Source organism: Brachyhypopomus gauderio, chromosome 2 (assembly GCF_052324685.1).
Source record: "Brachyhypopomus gauderio isolate BG-103 chromosome 2, BGAUD_0.2, whole genome shotgun sequence".
Classification (NCBI taxonomy): Eukaryota; Metazoa; Chordata; class Actinopteri; order Gymnotiformes; family Hypopomidae; genus Brachyhypopomus; species Brachyhypopomus gauderio.
Window position 1 is genome coordinate 42,730,030 of NC_135212.1, and position 21,305 is coordinate 42,751,334.

Below are 21,305 nucleotides of genomic sequence, written 5' to 3' on the forward strand. Positions count from 1 at the left end.
CATTTATAAACCCTGTTTATATTGAATATTCAAATGAAAAAGTATTATTCTTCCATCTACATACAGTAGATGTTTCCCTGGAAATCAGTCAGAAAGGAAATCTATTCAGACAAATCTGAATCAAATATTGTTGGCTGCTTAGAGCACTTATACCACTCAATGTTGATGGCAAAGAGAAGTAAAGTATGCAAACCCTAGAAACTGAAGTAGCGTTAGCTAGCTTTCTACGGGGCTATTCCTAACCTCGGGATGATGTGACATTTTCTGTGTAAGATACCTGTGGCCATTTTCTATGTCATCCACTGGATTGTTTATAGTATAGGGATGATGTCGTTGCTATTATGCGTATTATTCCAGAATGCACCCACACTGACAGCCTTCTGGTCTGCTGTTCTCCACCTGCTCTAGATGTAAACATGGAATACAGAGGAAAAAAGCAGATTTGTCAGTTGATTTGTGAAGATTTATGGACCTGAATACAGCATAAACGATATAAAATATATAATCAATTAGTGCTATACACTTTGTTAAATCTTTATGCATGTGATTACAAACATGTACATACAGTTGTGGAAGCTTATCTCATCATTGGATATTATTAATACATTATAAGCCTTTATGAAAGCTAGTAATAGCCTATATCATTTGGATAAATATAACCAGGTTTATGTATGTTTATCTGAAAAGGTCTAAGTTTAGAGTCACTGCCCCCAAATCAGCATTGTGCAATTCTGTACTGATGCTTCTCTAAATTCCCCTGCAGGTCTTTACCTGGCAGTGCACTGGAGCTGAGGTATTCCCAGGGAGGTGGGTCCTTACCTGCTGGTTCCACCACTCACCTGGATCACTATGGAAGCACAGGCTCAGGGGGCGTGGTCAGACGGGCCCACCGTGGACGATGGGGTGGGCCCAGGGAGGACACTAGCAAGGTGAGGAGCTTCAGCTCATCTGGATGACCTGAGCAGCATTACACGTAGTGACAAATGTGGGCACAGTCACATATGAAATTCAGTTTGATTTTCTTCAACATATCAAACTTAAAATGGTAAAAACAAACATTTAAAGCAAAACTGTGAAACAAAACCTTTTTAAAATGTCCCATACTCTAACTGGAGGTAGAACTGTTGCTAAGGCTTGAACTAAGGCTAGGCTAACATGTTCTGCTTCTATGCTAAGTTAGGCTAATATACTCCAGAGCTAAAGCTAACATTTTTTTTACTGGCTAAGGCTAGACTAACATACTCTGTTCCAGGTCTAAGGGTAGGCTAATATGCTCTGATGCAGGTCTAAATTTAGACTAATGTGTTCTACTCCGGGATAAGTTTAGATTATCCGACTCTTCTCCAATACTAAAGGTAGTCTCAGTGCTCCTGTTATGGAAGCACGGCTAAGCTAATGCACTTTGCTCTGAAGCAGTGACTAGGCTAACACGGTCTGCTCTGAAATTAGGCTAGGCGTTCGTTTAGAAAGTTTATGGCTTTAATTTTGTGTTGTACTGTAATTTCCTGTCTACCATATGCCCTGCTTTTGGAGTGCAATGGCATTAAATGAATTATCACCCAATCTGAAGCTAATGATGCTCTGGAGATAAGACTAGGCTCATTTTCGTGTTCTGGAGCTAAGTCTAAGCTAATGTGGAGCTAAGGCTAGGCTAAAATGCTGTGCTATGGAGGCAAGGCTAGGATAACACTGTGCTCTTCTGCTCCTCTCTGCTGCAGTATGGGGAGTGGGACAGTGGTGCCCTCTTGGGTACAGGTTTTGATGGCGGCGTGGAGGGAGGTTGCTCAGACGACGAGGAGGACCGCGAAACGCTCTTCGGCTCAGAGCTTCTCTCTCCCAGTGGGCAGACAGATGTCCAGACGTTGGCAATCATGTTACAGGAGCAGCTGGAAGCCATCAACAAAGAGATCAAGTAAGTGTCCAATGAGGCTTCAGGGAAAAGCATAAATGACATAAATATCTATCACATTTATGACAGATCAACTTAGTCAAGACTTCAGTGATTTGACACTCATCATGTAGGTTATGAATCCACTCAGAGGCACTTTTTTCCTCTTTTCTTTCACAATATAAGGTTAATTTCAGCTTCTTAGTCTGGATTTCATGATTTAAATGTTTAACCTTAATCTGTAATTTTATAAAACAATAATAATGTTACTCTCTGTCCCAGGCTAATCCAGGAGGAGAAGGAGAACACAGAGTTGCGGGCTGAGGAGATCGAGAGCCGTGTCAGTAGTGTGGCTTTGGATGGCCCCTTGGTGCCCCCTTCCTCTCTGGGAAGGGACGCCAGCGGCAGGAGCTTCATCCCTTCTTCCTTGACCTCCTCCACCCTCGCTTCTCCCTCCCCACCAAGCTCGGGACACTCCACCCCTCGTTTGCCCCACTCTCCGGCCCGCGAGACTGACAGACAGGTAACATATAGCCTACTGATTCAAACTGTTAGCTGCATCTGTTCTATTGCTGTACCTAACAGACCTCCATATACTTGACAGTCAGTTTTAAGTTGCAATCTCCCACTTTTAGCATTGATAATGTAAGGGTACCAGAAACATGTTAGAACTGTGCAGAGAATATGGCAAGTTACCATCAGTCAACAACATTAGAGTACATTAGATTCAGAAAATAGTCAGGTCCCTTTATTTGATGCACATTTTATTGTGTTGTAGAATTGATTTTGAATTGATATAATGGCAGTTTTTACTTATCAATCTACATTTAATTACCCAATGATAGTGACGTGTTTTAGAGAATTTCAATAATTAAAGTCAGAAACTGACCCTTTTCTGTGCCACTCCAAATAGTTGTCAGGTGCATCAGTTTGCTTTAATTATCCTTGAGACGCTGCTGGTATGTTACTGATTGAAAACAGTGGGAAGACACATGTTTTCAGGTATAATGGCCCACAGTTTATACTGCACTGTCAGGAGATAAGCCAAGCTACGAAGTCCGAAGAACTGTCTGTGAATCTTCACAATTAAATTTTGACGAGACATAGATGAAGGCATATGGATATCAAATAACATTTTAGGCTTTGAGTGTTACCAGGACCACAGTGGCCTCAAAAAGTTTGAAAAGGGAGAAGCTTGGCACAACCTTTTAATCTACAACTGCCTGTCTGGCCAAACCAGGCAGCCATACAAGAATAGTGGGAAATAAGAAACCAACATTAATTCCAGAAGAACTCAAAGAGTCACGTGCAGAGATGGGAGAACCTTTGAGAGGAACTGCTCATCTCTGCACCACTCCATAAAGGTCTGAATGGCAGAATGGCAAGACGGTAAGCGCTGTTGAGTAAAAAGCATATGACAGCTTCTTTGACGTTTGCTAATCATCATGTAAAAGACTGACAACGTCAGATGAGATGAGATGAAAATGTAACTCTTTCGCAGAACAGAATGCACTATGTCTGGTAAAGAAAAAACTAAATAAAAAGAAAAAATAACATGCACTGCACATCGGTAGCATCCTTGGCCTTAGGTGCACCATACTATGGGAGTGCTTCTCAGCGGCAGGGATGAACGCAGCCAAAAGCAGGAGCATTCCTGAAGAACACCTCCTCAAGAGCGCACGTTATGTCCTGAAGAACACCTCCTCAAGAGCGCACGTAATGTCCTGAAGAACACCTCCTCAAGAGCGCACGTTATGTCCTGAAGAACACCTCCTCAAGAGCGCACGTAATGTCCTGAAGAACACCTCCTCAAGAGCGCACGTAATGTCCTGAAGAACACCTCCTCAAGAGCGCACGTTATGTCCTGAAGAACACCTCCTCAAGAGCGCACGTAATGTCCTGAAGAACACCTCCTCAAGAGCGCACGTAATGTCCTGAAGAACACCTCCTCAAGAGCGCACGTTATGTCCTGAAGAACACCTCCTCAAGAGCGCACGTTATGTCCTGAAGAACACCTCCTCAAGAGCGCACGTTATGTCCTGAAGAACACCTCCTCAAGAGCGCACGTTATGTCCTGAAGAACACCTCCTCAAGAGCGCACGTTATGTCCTGAAGAACACCTCCTCAAGAGCGCACGTTATGTCCTGAAGAACACCTCCTCAAGAGCGCACGTAATGTCCTGAAGAACACCTCCTCAAGAGCGCACGTTATGTCCTGAAGAACACCTCCTCAAGAGCGCACGTTATGTCCTGAAGAACACCTCCTCAAGAGCGCACGTAATGTCCTGAAGAACACCTCCTCAAGAGCGCACGTAATGTCCTGAAGAACACCTCCTCAAGAGCGCACGTAATGTCCTGAAGAACACCTCCTCAAGAGCGCACGTTATGTCCTGAAGAACACCTCCTCAAGAGCGCACGTTATGTCCTGAAGAACACCTCCTCAAGAGCGCACGTTATGTCCTGAAGAACACCTCCTCAAGAGCGCACGTTATGTCCTGAAGAACACCTCCTCAAGAGCGCACGTTATGTACACTCAGACTGAGGAGACGGTCCACCTGTCAACATGACAATGATGTGATGCTTACAGGCGAAGCAACACTGCAGTCCTTGAGTGTCCCAGACAAAGCTCAGAATTAAACCCCACTGAACATCTGTGGAGGGACATGAAGATGAGATGGCAGTTCACAGATGCTCGCCATCCAGTCTGACAGCGTTTGTGAGAATCTTCCACCAAGAATGGGAATAAATGCTCAAATCCAGGGTGTGCAAAACTTGTAGAGATGTATCCAAGAAGACCAGCTGTAATTACTGCCAAAGGGGTTTTTACAGAAGCATTTGATTTTGATCATTTCATTTTGAGCATTTTCGATTTTGAATCTTCGAAAACCGTGTTTCCACTTCATCATTACATCATTACATGATGTAAAATTGCCAATCAAATATCCATATAAATCAAGTCTACAACACAATAAAGTGTGCAAGGAGTAATAGGGTTTAAATATGTTCAGTGCACTGTCCACATATGTGCATGGAACATGAAACGTGGTTATTCATACTGGTGTAAAGGAACAACTAAACTTTTTTTGACATCAGAATAACAAGGAAGATGATAGGTCCCTGGCACTGCTGGATTCCACCCCTCCGCCCACCCCACGCGCACTGCGATTGGACAGGATGAGCCACACCCACCCTGGTGCTATGCTTGATGATAGTCGTGAGTTCCGCAGGTCAGTGGTTGAGGGAGCTTCACAGCCATTGTGTCATCATGATGCTGCCTTGTCTGATGGTTGTAAATGGACTCACCCAGAGGCAGAATCCCTGGGGCTTTTCATTCAGGCCTCAAGTCCTGAATGATTTAAGGCTGCTTCACTGATCCATATTAAAGAATTGGATAGCTGATGTAAGAATAACTGGGTGAAAAATGAATCCAGCAGAAGTGGCTAGTCTGCCATGTTGGTGTATTGTTACATTGTTTCTTCTGCCATTTTTGTGTGCCAACACCCATATTTAGTTACATTGTTTCTTATACCATATTGGTATGGACAACACTCATATTGTTACATTATTTCAAATACATGGGTGGCCAGCACACATATATTGTTACGTTGTGTATTATCGAGAGGGGAAAACTCCACAGTATGCCTTTCACTGCAATATGACTTTTTTCAAAGGATGTAGCACCCAAAACTTTATTATACATCACTGTCTTAGACTTCTTTTTTTGCAAGAGTTGCACTGAACATTTGATGCTCAATACATTTTTATTAGCAGTAATTAAGTGCAACATCATATTTTTGGTCAACAAATACATCTGCTTAATCACATGAGATTAATGATCTCTCTATTCCCAGGAGAAGCCACATGTCTCAAATTTGAACCAAACTAAACCACATGTCTCAGATTTAAACCAAACCAGCTTAGTCATTTACGCTGCCTCAGGTTTTGAGGTGTAAAACTTTTACACTATTATGTAATTGGCATGAAGTTGACAAAACCTTTCACCAAGGTTCCTGACTTTAACCAAAGCAGCTGTTCCGGTTTGATGAGTAGTTCCAGTTGGATAAGCTGTTCTGTTTGGATTAGCTGTTCTGGTTTGATGAGCTGTTCTGTTTGGATTAGCTGTTCTGGTTTGATGAGCTGTTCTGTTTGGATTAGCTGTTCTGGTTTGATGAGCTGTTCTGTTTGGATTAGCTGTTCTGGTTTGATGAGCTGTTCTGTTTGGATTAGCTGTTCTGGTTTGATGAGCTGTTCTGTTTGGATTAGCTGTTCTGGTTTGATGAGCTGTTCTGTTTGGATTAGCTGTTCTGGTTTGATGAGCTGTTCTGTTTGGATTAGCTGTTCTGGTTTGATGAGCTGTTCTGTTTGGATTAGCTGTTCTGGTTTGATGAGCTGTTCTGTTTGGATTAGCTGTTCTGGTTTGATGAGCTGTTCTGTTTGGATTAGCTGTTCTGGTTTGATGAGCTGTTCTGGTTGGATTAGCTGTTCTGGTTTGATAAACTGTTTGATAACCAGCTTAATGCCTGGTTGTTATTTACCTGCGGATGACGACTGGTTGTAGAGTTTTTGAGCAATGGTTAAAATGGTAAAATGATAAAACTGTTGGATTGTCCCTCTCCAACACTGCATTAACGTCTCACTCTTTTTGTTTTCTGTACAGTTGAAGTGGTGAAATTTCAACTAATGAACTATGCAATAGTTTAATTAAATGAGTTTATGTTTCTCTCAGTGTATTAGAAGCCATGCCCAAAATGGATGTGTGTGTGTATAAATTTGTGAGGAAATAACATGAAGTTGTTTTATTATGATTACCTTATAACTATTGTCAAAATACTCAGTGTCATCCTGCATCTAGATATGGCAAGAAATGAATCCATAAATTTTATTCGGTTTAAATCTGGAGTCATTGTGCTTTTAGATAGATGTGCCCATCTCTTATGAGGTAATATAATTTTTTAATAACCAAGACTAGATGTGGGTTGATAAAGGTGGTAGAGGTCTTGGAATATGTTCTTAAAAGATGAAAATGTTGTTCATAAATATTAAAACATTTCAGTCTCTCCTATGGTCCTGCTTTCTAATCTTACAAGCGTTTTTATCCCCGAAGTGCTTCTTGTCTTTTTGGCTGGCTGGGGTTTTCACTTGAGAAATGTTTTAATGCATTATTTCTTTTGTACTTTTATAGGTTTCTTGAAGCATCATACCATGACGGATAATTACATTCACATCATACTATATTGACTATAATTAGTATCACATACAGTCAGAATTCTCTTACATTGTCTGCTTTTACACGAGTCTGCTCAGCTGGTAAAGTTTTGGCTTTTGTATATTGGCAGGTCTAACCCTTAATTTGTGGCTCTGTCTCTGTGTTGTTCTGTCACTCTTCTCTCCATCTCTCTTTTTTCTGTCTCTCTGTCTCTTCTGTCTTTTATTTCTCCCTGTCTCTCTCTCTCGTCTCCCTGTCTCTCCCTTTTCCCTGCAGTCTCTCAGCAGATGGCAGCAGTACCAACAGCAGTCAGGACTCCCTCCACAAGTCCAGTAAAAAGAAAAGCATCAAGTCTTCCATCGGTCGCCTCTTTGGCAAGAAGGAGAAAGGGAGGATGGGCCAACCAGGTCGAGACTCCGCCTCCCTGGGTGAGCCAATGACACAGGGCGTGTGGACCAAGAGGACAGAAGGAGAGTCCCCAGGAGACTCTGCACTACAACACTTCTATTCGACAGCACTCTCAATTTATGGCATTTTCTGCCACTGATGTTTATTCTACAAGATATTTTAGGAAACATGGTTGAAGTTATATTATTTGTGTTTTTAGTTTAATGTAATATTTATTCATAATGTACAAAAAGTTGTATTCTTTGCCATGTTTGCAACTTACAGTGTTCTTCTTTGACCTTTTCATCAGCCTCCACGCCCTCAGATGACTTGGGTTCTGTCGACCCACTTGGCCTGACGAAGATGGCTGGGCCTGTGGACAAAGACCGGCGCAGCAAAAAAAAGTACACTAGTCTCTGAAGACCCACCCCTGCATGAGTTGGCCACACCCTCCCTCGTCTTCCTCTAGTCTAAATCCCTTCTCTTCCTCATCTAGTTTAAACCAGTTCAACATTCTCAGATTGCCTTTGGAGCTATTCTGTCTCTCTGTCTCTCTCTCGCTCTGTCTCTCTCTCTCTCTCTCTTTACGGTTGGTTGTTTTTATTTTGAATGTATATCTTAAAAAAAGTGTTATATCTCTATCTTCTGTTTACTTATCAACTCTCCATTTCTCTTTGTTTGTCTTTCTCCTTCCTCCCTATCTCACTCTGTCTCTCTGACTTTATGTGTCTCTCTCCCTCTGTCTCACTCTCACATTCACTATCACTCAGGCATGAGCTGTTAGAAGAGGCCTGTCGACAGGGACTGCCCTTTGCGTCCTGGGACGGGCCTACTGTGGTCTCCTGGCTGGAGGTGTGATTTTACTGTCTTACAGTTCATATCCGTTTCATCACATTACAGTTGGTTCAGGTTTTTTTCAGCTGTTTTGGTTTTTGTGGCACATGTTGGAATTAAATGTATCATTGGTTCTGAATAAATTGATGTTTTATTCAAAGAATAGTGAAATATGATCCACTTGATTAATTGAACTCTCCCACTCTCTCCCTCTCTCTCCCTCTCTCTCCCTCCCTCTCTCTCTTCCTCCCTCTCTCTCCCTCCCTCTCTCTCTTCCTCCCTCGCTCAGCTGTGGGTGGGAATGCCTGCATGGTATGTGGCTGCATGTCGTGCTAATGTGAAGAGTGGTGCAATCATGGCTAACCTGTCGGACACGGAGATCCAGAGGGAGATTGGAATCAGTAACCCCCTGCACCGTCTGAAGCTGCGTCTGGCCATCCAGGAGATGGTGTCCCTGACCAGTCCCTCAGCCCCGGCCAGCACACGCTCCGTACGGATGCATGCTGTGTAGAACCCACTCACCTCCACCGCTTAATCAACACTTTTATCTACAATCATGCCCAGCACTTTGGGCAATATCAGATCATTATCAGATTATTTTAGGCCAAAGCAACTAAAATACCAAACCACAAGAAACAAAACAAAAAGTGGTGCCCACAGATATCTACAAGGGTTGAGCCCATCAAACTCTCACCATGTGATCATTCCCCAGTCTGTTCAGAGTGCACCCCCCCCCCCCCCCCCCACACACACACACACACACACACACACACACACACACACACCTCGTCCAAGCACACACTAGAGCAGCATACAAGCCTGAACGTCTCAAAGGGGTTGTGTTTGTTTTGGAATCTTGGACTGGTGCGCTGTGAACATTAGAAACAGTGCTGTCTTGTGATTTTGGGAGATGACTATCGAAGTTCTACATAAGCTCACCTTGTTCTGCCTTAATGTTCTCTCTCCACAGTCGACCAGTAACGTGTGGATGACCCACGCTGAAATGGAGTCCCTGACTGCAGCCACCAAACCAGTCAGTAGCTTTTCTGTTTTTTTATCAAGTTCACTACTCATGAAGTTCACTACTCATGAAGTTCAGTACTTATGAAGTTCACTACTCTGCTGACTTGTGTTTGACACAGACTGTTTTCTATGTGCACAGCTAGCATGTGTGCCATTATCTGTATTATCTGTAAATATTAATTTTTAACAATCAGTTGATAGTTGGATCAGTCGATAACGATAGTTGGAATTGATAGTTGGCATCAATAGTTAGTTGATACAATTCATACATCTATATTCTTTTTTTATATTCTGCCCCTAGTGGTCACCCTTACTAATGGCACCAAGGTGGCCTGGAATGGTTGTGTTGACATGACTCTCTCTCTCTTTCTCTCTGTCTCTCCATCTTTCTCTTTCTCTCTCCCTCTGTGTGTGCTCACTAGGTGTAATGTTAAGCGTCTTCTGCTCTTTCTCCGGTCTCTGTTTTAGTGTTCACTGCTTCACTGCTGGCTAATGACCCGGTCACTAACAAACTCCTCCCTTGTCCCTTTACCCCTCTCCTCCTCTGCGTCCTCCTCCTTCCTGTCGGGGTGTCTTCCCTGTAACTCCTCTTCCTCGCTCTTCCTCTCCTCTACCTCTGCTTCTCCCGTCTCTACTGCTTTTGGCACCGCAGGAGCTGAAGGAGTTCAGCTGGGATCAGGTGCGTGATGTTAGCTCATACATGGAGTGAGAATTGAGATTATAGGATGGACAAAATGACCTTGGGTTTTTAGGGCCACACTATAAACATGTCATGTGATTTTAGTCAGTCATTATGGTAGTGAGTCATAGAGATGACTGTCATGTGACTTCAGTCGTGTTAGCTGTCATGTGACTACAGTGAATCATCGTGGTAACTCATGTGACTAGTGAGTCATCGCGATAATTGTCGTGTGACTTCAGTCTGTGTTGCATCTAAAGATAGGAAATCATTTTACATACATTTCTTTGTCTTTTCCCTTGCTATACTGAACAAAAAAAATGACAAATATGACGATTATTATTATAATTATTAATAATAATGAAAATACGATTAAAAAAGAGAATGGTGATGCATTGTTGTTGTTGTTGTCATTATCATTATTATTGTATGATCCATCTTTTCTGTGTTAGATCCTGGCCTACGGGGACATGAACCATGAGTGGGTCGGTAATGACTGGTTGCCTAGCCTTGGTCTGCCCCAGTACCGAAGCTACTTCATGGAGTCTCTAGTGGATGCACGCATGCTGGATCACCTGACCAAGAAAGAGCTGCGTGGTCAGCTCAAGATGGTGGACAGCTTCCACAGGTAGAAATAACCTACTCCACATGTGAGGGGCAGTACTCATCTCTGAAGTCATGGTTGTGTTGTTGTATCAGTCCATCACATTCTTTTACACATACTCTTGAAACCTCCATGGAGTGGTTGGTTGTCTGATTCGTGTGTGTGCGTGTGATATAGGAACAATAATTCTTAAAGACACTTAGGAGTTGCTTGTTCCATTGTAGTGATGTCTAAGGGCTTTCCTTAACCTCTGTAGTGCCTGGGGTCAGAAGCTGTTCGGCATATTCAGAGCAGAGAGCCTGAATGACACCCAACCATTCATCCACCCCCGATTGACCCTTGTGACCTTTTGACCTTCAGGGTGAGCCTACATTATGGTATTATGTGTCTGAAGAGGTTGAACTATGACCGGAAGGAACTGGAGAGGAGGAGAGACGAGAGCCAGCATCAAAATAAAGGTGCCGTACCCTTTGTTATTTCATAAAAACTCCACCCTTTTCCTCTGCACCTACACGTCCTCCACCCTCATGCCTTCCTCACCAGTAACGGCTGTTAAGATCTTAGTTCAGCCTAAGTAGACATAAATCTAAGCAAACTTTTAATATAGCCAGGTCCAGGTTCAAGTTGACAATGTCGCCGTCATGCACGATTTTAACATGCAACAATTCAGTATCCATGATTCAGTATGCCGGAGACTGATCCTTTAGACTACAGGGATGATTCGCGGATATTCGACCTGTAACTTATGTAACTTGATTCAGGAACTTTGCTGGCTGTGTGAAATGGTGATTGATTCAGGAAATGTGTGCTGACTTCCGTCACGCCCAGACTTTAAAGATTTTTCATGTTTGCCGTTGCCTGAGAGGACCGATATAAAAGGCTTCAGCCGCCGAGCCAGTGCTTTGCTCAGGAAGCTCACAAGAGGAAGCACTCGAGATGCACAATTGAAGCGGCAGAGTGTGGAGCGTGAGGCGGGGGCGGGTGTGGGCGAGAGCGGAAGGCAGGATGGCTGAAGGCCTTTTGTGGGGAACAGGGAAGACTGCGCTACTCTGGTGTTAGTCTGGCAGCTGCCGGGCTCCACCAAACCCAGCAGGGATCCAGCAGCACAGCACACATGACACGGGCGTAAAGAGTGTGAGGAGAAGATCCTTTCACAAGGTCCACTGCATCTCCAGTCATCTGGTCTTCACTGCACATCATATTTCACACGTTACCTGTACAGCGTCTGAAATATTTTGAAATCTCTGAGAGAAGAATAGAATGTGACGGGTTTTCTGTGTCTTATTGCTGAGAAAAAATCCTAATTTTTGTCCTAGTCACAGCTAAATCTAAATTGCAAACATGACATCCTTTCCATCTCTTGTTTAGGCACACTTAGAGACTTGGGTCCTGGGTGCCTGGTTGGCTGGCTAATCCCCCTGCTGATATCTCCCTATTTCATGTTAAATATCTGGTCCTGTGGGCAAATCCTGTGGTGTGAAAAGGGTTGCAGCCAGGCTGTGACTGGCAGTGAGTACGGTGTGGAGCTACAACCAAGGAGAGCTCAAGATTCAGAGTGAGGGGAACCCTGGGGAGACGCTTAACAACATCAGCACGCATGGCTACAAGTCCATATACATTAACATTTACATTTGGGGCATTTAGCAGACGCTCTTATCCAGAGTGACAGTGCTTTGCCATCTGCTCACAGAATGCATCCTGTAGTACTGTAGATAGGTAGAGTAGAGAATACTATGGTGGCCCTGAAAGCCAATCGCGATGCAAGAGGAAAAACATGCAGCTAATACGCAAAGCAAATGCATCAAAATGTTAACGTGTGCGTTACATTTCGGAAACGCACAGCAAATTCAGAAACGCTGCAAAACCAGCCACAACACAACGGAAGTAGCCCACAACACAACGGAGGTGTTTCTAGACTCTGTAGCTTTTTAGCCATAAACAACAATTGTGTTATACAGTTTCTCATTACGTTGAACAGGATTTAAGTAGTAAAGCTCTTTAAATGTAGTTAGCTAGCTACATTTAAAGAGCTTTATTATTTCCCCTAGCTAGCTATATTAGATAGAAATTAATTTGTGTTAAATGGATTTTTATATCGGGGATTTTAAGCTTTTTTCAGTTTTTTCTGTTTCTGTTTTCTGAGTAAATACCTAGCTAGCGTGCTACATTTTATAGAGCATATTGGACTTGGATATCCCCGCATGATAATGATTGAGCCGCGGCCATTTTTCTCCGGTCGCACTGTAAGCGAAATCAGTGATCGCAAGCGTGCTGTAAAATAAATCGCTGTTTTCATCGGTTTGTAGGAGGTTCTTCCCAGAGTTTTCGTAATATGACATAATTGAGCGCTTTCTCTTATCCCGTTAGAAGAATTCACATTTCGCGCTTGTTTCATTTTGAGCCTGTTTGAAATTTAACTTCGCGTTTGGACCGTTCAAAAACATCTGAACAGTGGGACTGTTCAAAAGATATTAATAGATAACTAGACCGTTACATTACATTCTTGTTTATTGTTTTCTTAATTTTTATCCCAATCTGTACAGTTTAAGGTAGTTTAAGTGTCCCAAGACAACGTGTTGGTCCGATGAATCATGATAACGGCGGGCACGGACTAGCCACATGCTAAAATTAGCGCACATTTCTTGATCACAAGATTTCCTTTCGTTTTAGGTTAATTGCATTAAAAAATAGGGCCGATTTAAATGTGGATATCTTTGGACTGGCTTGACCAAATTTGACAATTAAGGCATCTTTTTTTAAGTTACATTGTGCCGCATTAAATGTGATTAAGTAATGTTGAAAAAAATTTCCAAGTCACTATATTATACCCGTAATATAAGCAGCGACTAGTGATAATTAATGATTTTTTCACGGGTGAGGTAAATGATGCAATATGTCTCAAAAGGATTCAACAAAATACACTATACATAACCTGGTAGGTTTTAAATTAGAAACAAGAGCTGTGTTAAACAGTATCACATTACGTCGAACGTTATTGAATTAGAAAAGCTCTTTAAATGTATCTAGGTAGGTAATTAAGCTTGAAAGGGCTTTCAAGTTTTCTCTTTTTCTCTATTTCGTTAAAATAGCTAGCTAGCTACATGTAAAGAGCTTTCTCATTCAGTCCCGTTCAAATTAATGAGATGCTGTATAACAACTCATGTTTCTGGCTAAAAACCTGCAGATTGTCATTCATAAGAATTGTTATACAGTATCAAGGTTTTGATATCGTCTTCATAGACCATAAGCCACCAGGGTTCATAAACAGCATTATCAAAGTGTTCAGCCCGCAGTGTATTAAGTAGCTGACGCCAGGAGAACAGATTCACAACACACGGGTGTGAGGAAAGAGTGTAAACGTTTAATAAGAAAAGAGAAAGAAAAGTTGTAAATGAGGGACATACACACAGATAAGGGAATGAACGAAATGTCAGAGTGTTCAGAGTCACAGACAGTGAATCATAAATCCCCTTATATTCAGTCTCTCATTACATACATTCTCTCATCACGGTGCAGGCGCTGTTACAATTCTGACTCCTCAGAGAATCTGACACCCCTGGTTTACACGCACATAAAGACGCTACAGATGATACTCGCCATTTCTGTTGTTTCTATGCATAAATAAGGGCTAATATATTAATTATCTGTCACAGCAAACGGTGCAGCATTATCTATATCCAAACAAAGCCAGACTGATTCGTGGGTGTTAAATGTTTTAAATAAAATGTAATGTACCAACGGTTGGTTTTTACCGTAGCACTCTTGGCGATCGACTGCTTTTCATGCTCAGAATTACGAGAACACTTTACATACAGAGTGCCTGCATAAAATAATTAGTCCAGAAACACTTCCGTTGTGTTGTGGGCCACTTCTGTTATGTTGCGGCTGGTTTTGCAGCATTTCTGAATTTGCAGTGTTTCTGAAATGTAGCACACTCGTCATTTTGATGCATTTGCTTTACGTATTTGCAGCACGTTTTTCTCTTGCATTGCGATGAGCTTTCAGGGCCACCGTAGAATACTACTAAACTATAGGAATCAATACCAATACCTAGATGTGTAAATAAACATAGGCTCAATATCAAAAAACTACAGGAATTAAAACATACCTAAAATTGTAAATAAACAAAGGCTCATAAACTAAAAGAACAAGGAATAAAAAACAATACCTAGAAGAAGTGCAAATAAGTATAGGTACATACAATGTAAAGTACAAGGACAAGTTCTATCTGCTGTGTTTGTGGTCAAGTACTCAACAATGTACACTGATATGCCAAAAGACATGGGATAGCAGTATGCAAATTGACTATTGAAGTGGCGTTCCCTCAGGGGATGTTTGGAAAAGCCCACACCTGTATAAGTTGTGAGGTGTTATCTTGGGAACCGCCCACACCTGTATAAGTTGTGAGGTGTTATCTTGGGAACCGCCCACACCTGTATAAGTTGTGAGGTGTTGTCTTGGGAACGCCCACACCTATATAAGTTGTGAGGTGTTACACTGGGAACCACCCACACCTGTATAAGTGTTATCTTGTGAGTGAGGTTGAAAACTGCCCAGTGTGCTCATGGCAAGGTACCGTGAATTATTCACAGAGTTTGAATGAGTGATGGTGGCATTTAACATTCCTTGATCTACAGTGTCATGTGTCTACTGGGAATACGTCTTAGCGGCATTAGCATTTCACTTGGTGACAATTTGCAGGCCTTCATTGGCTTCACATATCCCCAAAATGACGGGAGATTCCAGCTGGATAATTAATTGGGCCCAGGTTGTCCAAAAGTGGAGCCCTCTGGTGTGTTCTGACGAATGTTGTGCAATGAGCCCAACTGAGCATTTGTGACATGTGGCGGAGAGGTCCATTCTCACCCTGAGATCCTTGCACCTAGAAATACCACAGAGCTGTGGGTGGCTGTCCAGATGGAATGGACCGCCCTCCATCTGGTACTGATGCCATGTTGAGTTGCCACATTTTGCCAAGGGTCAGTGTGTGTGTGTTTGTGTGTGTATATATATATATATATGTGTGTGTGTGTGTGTGTGTGTGTGTGTGTGTGTGTGTGTGTGTGTGTGTGTGTGTATAGATATATAGGTATTTCATATCAGTGTACTGATATTGACCTTTAATTGGTCTTCAGATATATTGAAATTGAAGCAATATAAAGATAATTAAAGGCAAAACAGTAATCCGTCTCATGCATGGTATTGCATCGTTCTTTTCCGTGTTTTTCTGACATAATATAGTTTGGAGACCAGACAGACTCGTCAGATGGTTATAGGGTTATAGGTTATGTGTGATATTCTGTTGCTGATAAGTCATGTGGCATTCACACCACAACCACTTCATATTTCCTGATTACAAGACAGCATGTTTTGTAGTGTGAAGAGTACTGCAATCTGTCGACTTTGAAAGTCATGTAATATGTTCATGAAATTAGCCAATCAGCCACTCAGACCCAGTCCCTTAGTCAGTTGCGTTGTACAAACATTGGCACAGATATCCTTTGTGTTCAAAAGTTGACGTTTTATCAACATTTCATAAGTGCAGAAGTGTTTTTTCCATAATCATGATATGCATTCAGAGATCCAATACCTGCCTGTTAATAAAGAGCTTAGTTAGAAGTGCTATGAGGAAACATGACCGGTATGTGCTTCACTGTGTCTGGGCCTATTGTGCACCTACAGAGGTTGTTTGGAGAACCCTGTACATATGTGAGGAATGTGTGGGTGGCTCTTTGAAAGCATAATGTTTTCATTTGATCATGTGATAATAAGGAATTGTTTTGTATCAGCCAAACAATGTTAAAAAAATATGTGTCATGGTGTTCTCACTGATGTATTTTTCAGGGATTATTCCCTTCTGAAAAGCACAAAAAAATAAATAAATAAATTCAAAACATTTCAAAAAAGCAAAACTGAAACGAGATTTAGTTGAAACTGGGGAAGTGTCCCTGTCTCCCGTGCAGATGTGATGGTGTGGTCGAACGAGCGGGTGATGTGCTGGGCGCAGAGCATCGGTCTGAAGGAGTACGCCGACAACCTCGCCGAGAGCGGCGTGCACGGAGCCCTTCTGGCCCTTGACGACACCTTCGACTACACCGATCTGGCCCTCCTCCTGCAAATACCCAATCAGAACACACAGGTACACAGCTTTGAGTTCTGGAGTGGTCCATAAACGAACAGAATGCCAGAATAAGCGTGTTCTTCTGGCCAGTGAATGAACACTAGGTGCCGATTAAGAGCGTGCTAATAGAGCTGATAGAGCATGCTAATAGGAACACTCCAGAACATTTTAGAAACTTAAATATGAACAGCAAAGTTCACCCACCCATTGATTTGGTTTGTTGCTACTAACTGAAGAACGTTGAGTTTTGGAATTCTAGAGGTGTTAACTAATGGAAGACCAGCAGAAGACACACCAATCCAAGAAACAAAAGCACCCTATACTTTAGAATAGTGTAAAATAACTTCTACTTTGATGATAACAGTATTTTCTTCACTTTTCCAGGCACGACAGCTCCTGGAGAAAGAGTATAACTCACTGATTGCCATGGGAACTGAGAGGAGGCCAGACGAGGTGAGCGTTATGTAGGCGGCGCACAGCTGTGCCGTGCGCTAATGACAGACTTGGCTGTGACAATCCAGGATTCTGCGGTAATAAAGGGCTTCTGTGACCACAGCTTTCAAAATGGCTGACACTCACAATGGAGAGTATGTGAAGGCTGTCAATAATGTTGATTTCACGGAACTTGCTGTTGACAATAGACACAGCTTCCTGTCGACACGTTATGTTGATGGCACGCCATGACCATGGTGGTGGGATCAGCCCTCCTATTTAAAGAAAGTGTGTTTCAGATGCAAACCTGTCATTTCTCTCCTTGCAAATCAAGCTTCCACAGAAGCAGGAACAGGTGGGATGTACTGGCCTTTTCCTGTGCGTAGGTTACCTGCACACCAATGGTGTCTGGCTATCAGTTCCCCTATGAGCCCTTCCTGTAGCCCGTTTAGTACACAGGCTCATTACAGCCAAGATTTGTGGGGAGCTATACTATACGTGTAACATTATCGTCCGAGTGTTCGCTGGCCTTCTGAACATCTGGGCTTCTGCTTCCTCTCCTAGGATGGCACCAAGACCTTCACCCGGTCCCCATCCTGGAGGAAGATGTTCCGTGAGAAGGATCTGAGAGGAGTGACCTCTGACTCGTCGGAGACACTGCCTGCTAACTTCCGGGCCTCAGCCATCTCCACCCCATCCGTGACCCTGCGGAAGGTGCAGAGTGAAGGTGAACCCCGCCCTTAGCCCCTGCAGCACATCCTCCAGCCCTGCCCTGTTCACCATAGCACCTGCCCCAGACCCTACACCCACACACTAGTCCTATAAGCAATCACACACTACATATTCAAACTCATACTCAATCACATAATCAATTATACTACCAAATGTTTCTTCCGATTGTCATGTTTGTAACAGTGATATTCTAGACAAAGTAATAGAAGACGATTGATAATTCCAGTGATTTTCTTGAAAATGTCAGGTAACATAATACCAACATAGTAACTACTGCAAAGAAAGACATAACTAGCATAACTGTTTTTGAAATGCTAACATTTCCCGTCCATCTCCAGTTTAGCCTCATGCAGTTGGTACTGATCCACTACTCAGGGAAGCTTTTGTCACTGGTCCTATGTTATAGTGGCCCAGACACTGCTGTGTGTCTGTATATCTCTCCACATTCTCATTTCAATGCATTTCATGGCATAACTGCAAAAATGTTGATAAAGGTGTACGACATAAGAGTTGGGTCTCAGTAATAATACAACATTAATCAAATAACAATGAAGATATAATATAATGTATAACAGTAGTGAACCGTGACCATTAAACCTGGGCCTGCTCCCATCACCCCCCCCCCCCCCCCCAAAAAAAAAAAGTTTCCTCTCCTAATTAACTGCAATAAGGAAAAAATGTAAAAAAATTAGACGACAGTACAGCTTTAGGAACGCAATAAACAATAATATCTATATTAGATAACTTTTAGATAACTTTTTAAGCAAAATAAGGTTCCAACAAAATAAGGTTCACAGCTCCGTTTTCCTCGGGAGCAGAATATGTAAACAACGTGCACGAGGGCATCAAAGGAATGAATCGAAACTAGCTAGCGGTGGTACGCTAACAACAGCTAGCGTCGCCACAGCGGGCGGAAATTATCATACAGTTAAGCCCGCCCACTCAGAGGGGAGATATGATTGGTCAATTTTACTGTCATTTGAAACTCGTATTGCGCTGAATTATAACTGCCAGGCCCTCTGTAAACGAACAGCGGGCATCACAGTCCTGATAGGGGGAGACACAGGCTCACAGGCTTCCACTTAACCCCTCACCAGACACGGGTGAATAATTTATTTGCTTATATTTTTGTAATTGTTTAGATGTCGATTGTCAAGCTGTAAGTAGATAAAATAAAATTGGATAAATTCTATTATATATATTTATGTTTTAAGAATATTTCTAGGCCCTCTGAGAGGGCATAGAGGGCCCTGACGGTTCCCCACTGATGTATAATGATATTATATTGCACACCTGACATGCCGGTTTCAGATTCCTGGGCGTTTACAAGAAAATGATTTGGCTAGTTGTAGCACTGCCATCCTTTTAGACATGATATATTTGATATGTTCCTGAATCAGTCATATCTGGTCAAGAAGCTTTTCTTAACTGTACGTATTTCCATATATAGAACCCCATGGAACGAATGTTATAATTTAACAATGTTATAATTTAACAAAATTTATGTTTTCATATATAAACTGGTCTCTCCTCCTATTAACTCAGAGGCTTCTCTCTCTCTGTAGTATCTCCTCGAGGGGAGACTGGATCAGTGAGAACATATTCTTGCTGAAGGGCTCATAAGGTGAGTGTTTAGAGTGGTTAGCGATTTTCCTTTGCCAACTCTTCTTCACATGTGTAACTAATAGGTTAAACAATGATATGTTAAAAGAGCTATGTACCATATTTCATAATTCACATATTTTATCATTTCCTCACTGGGATTAAACTTTAAGGTGGGACAATCAGTACTTAAAAGGCTAATATGTTACCTTTGCTTTCCTTTATTATAATGTATTCCCAAAACAGGCCTAACTAAAATTTATACAACTAGTTTATGCAACTGTTTTGATTGGCTGCCCTGTACTATGCATCATTCAAAAAGCAGAGCTGAAATATTCCTGAACACTGCAATGTAAGTGGGCGGGGCTAAAGTGGAATAAGCAGAGATATGTAAATGGGTTTATTGTGACTTCAAAATGGGCTGATTTGGCAGCGTAGATTCCAAACATGGGCTCTATGGACAAAGGGAGTGAATGATGTGTACTGAAACTTTTAACAGTATTTACTTCTAAAATCAGGAATTCAGTTTTCCATGATAAGGGTTCTTTAAGTCTGCAAAAGTAAATAAATCAATAAAATGTGTTGCGGTTCTGTGTCTCTCCACAGAGGGCGCTGTTAGCACAGGACTGGAGGCAGAGAAGCGGGATACAAAGCAATGAATAAATCTAAGAAGTTCTAAGAAAAAAAAAAACACAAAACAAAAACGATGGTCTGACCACTCTGCAATAACAGAATGAGAGAGGGAAAGATGGAGAAAAGATGATTGGAATGAGAAAAAAGTAAAGGACATAATATGTGAAGAATGTATGCGAGAGAGAGAGAGAGAGAGGGAGGAATAATGTTGTGGACTGGTGCCGGAGGGCCTGAACGACTATTTTAACTTTCACTCCATGGTTCTCTCATCTCGTTATGTCTGTACCACTGGATGTGTGCTCCTGAATTACGGTGTCTCGCAGTCACTCGTTTATGCCGAACTCTCTGTCCCTCCCCATCTTTCGTTTTTTGGACCAAAACAAACCCATTCTGTGCACTGGTAGCCATTTTGCCTGGATCATACCATTCCAGAAAAAAGGGGTGTAGTGTGATTCAGAGCCATGCCACCCTGGGTTTCTTTGTCCTTTCCTTCTTACATGGGACGTTTGTGTTTACATGTAGTGTAGCTCGGCGAGAACGGCTCGGTAATGACAGCAGCTTAGAGCCCACAGGTGTTTCATGGTGGGATGTGGTACCTTCCTCTCACACACTGGCCCGACAGGAGAGACGCCTCGAAACGAAAAGCAATATGGCATTATCACTGAAGCCAAGGCACAGCATCTACAGTGCTGCTTTCAACTGTGGCCCTCAAAGCAGACCGGTGTGGGGAGAACCACTAGGGCTGACAGACACACGACTCCCACTAGTCCTGCTTCCATCAGGAGAAACCTTAGATTAGAAAACCTTTGATTCCCATTGTGCCAGTGTTGTCAGAGATACAACAGGTATGGGAGAACTGTGAACAACAGATGAGGGGAGAGAAATAGAAAAAAGAGGACAAATGGAGTGAGACAAGGATATATAGAGGGAGGGAGAGAAAGTTTTGGAGGGAGAGGGAACGGGGAAGAATTCTGCAGCGTCCTAACTTTATCCACGCAAGCCATAACAGGACAAGAATGGAATCAAGGAAGGGGGGGAAATAGCAAAAATATGGAGGGTGGGAAAATGCTTCTGTGTTGCATGTCAAACATCCAAGATGACCAAGAACTACACCTCTGGGGAAAAGACAATGTGAATTAAAAATCTAATTATATGTGTACATTAA

The 21,305-nt window shown here is 42.4% G+C and overlaps 1 protein-coding gene across 2 annotated transcripts in view; it reads left to right on the forward strand.

Moving 5' to 3' along the window:
* Positions 1-20,241, forward strand: part of ppfia3 (PTPRF interacting protein alpha 3) — a 41,409-nt gene extending 21,168 nt beyond the window's left edge. The window contains exons 16-32 of one of the 2 annotated variants that reach the window (XM_076996633.1): positions 764-929; positions 1,719-1,912; positions 2,171-2,411; positions 4,981-5,114; positions 7,370-7,521; positions 7,791-7,884; positions 8,251-8,332; positions 8,604-8,804; positions 9,285-9,347; positions 9,990-10,016; positions 10,469-10,644; positions 10,981-11,078; positions 16,584-16,759; positions 17,126-17,194; positions 17,738-17,900; positions 19,471-19,529; positions 20,114-20,241. In XM_076996633.1, the coding sequence (XP_076852748.1) occupies positions 764-929; positions 1,719-1,912; positions 2,171-2,411; positions 4,981-5,114; positions 7,370-7,521; positions 7,791-7,884; positions 8,251-8,332; positions 8,604-8,804; positions 9,285-9,347; positions 9,990-10,016; positions 10,469-10,644; positions 10,981-11,078; positions 16,584-16,759; positions 17,126-17,194; positions 17,738-17,900; positions 19,471-19,517 (2,083 nt within the window). In that variant the 3' untranslated portion in view covers positions 19,518-19,529; positions 20,114-20,241. The other variant, XM_076996634.1, reaches the window with a different exon arrangement.
* Positions 20,242-21,305: the final 1,064 nt, after the last annotated feature.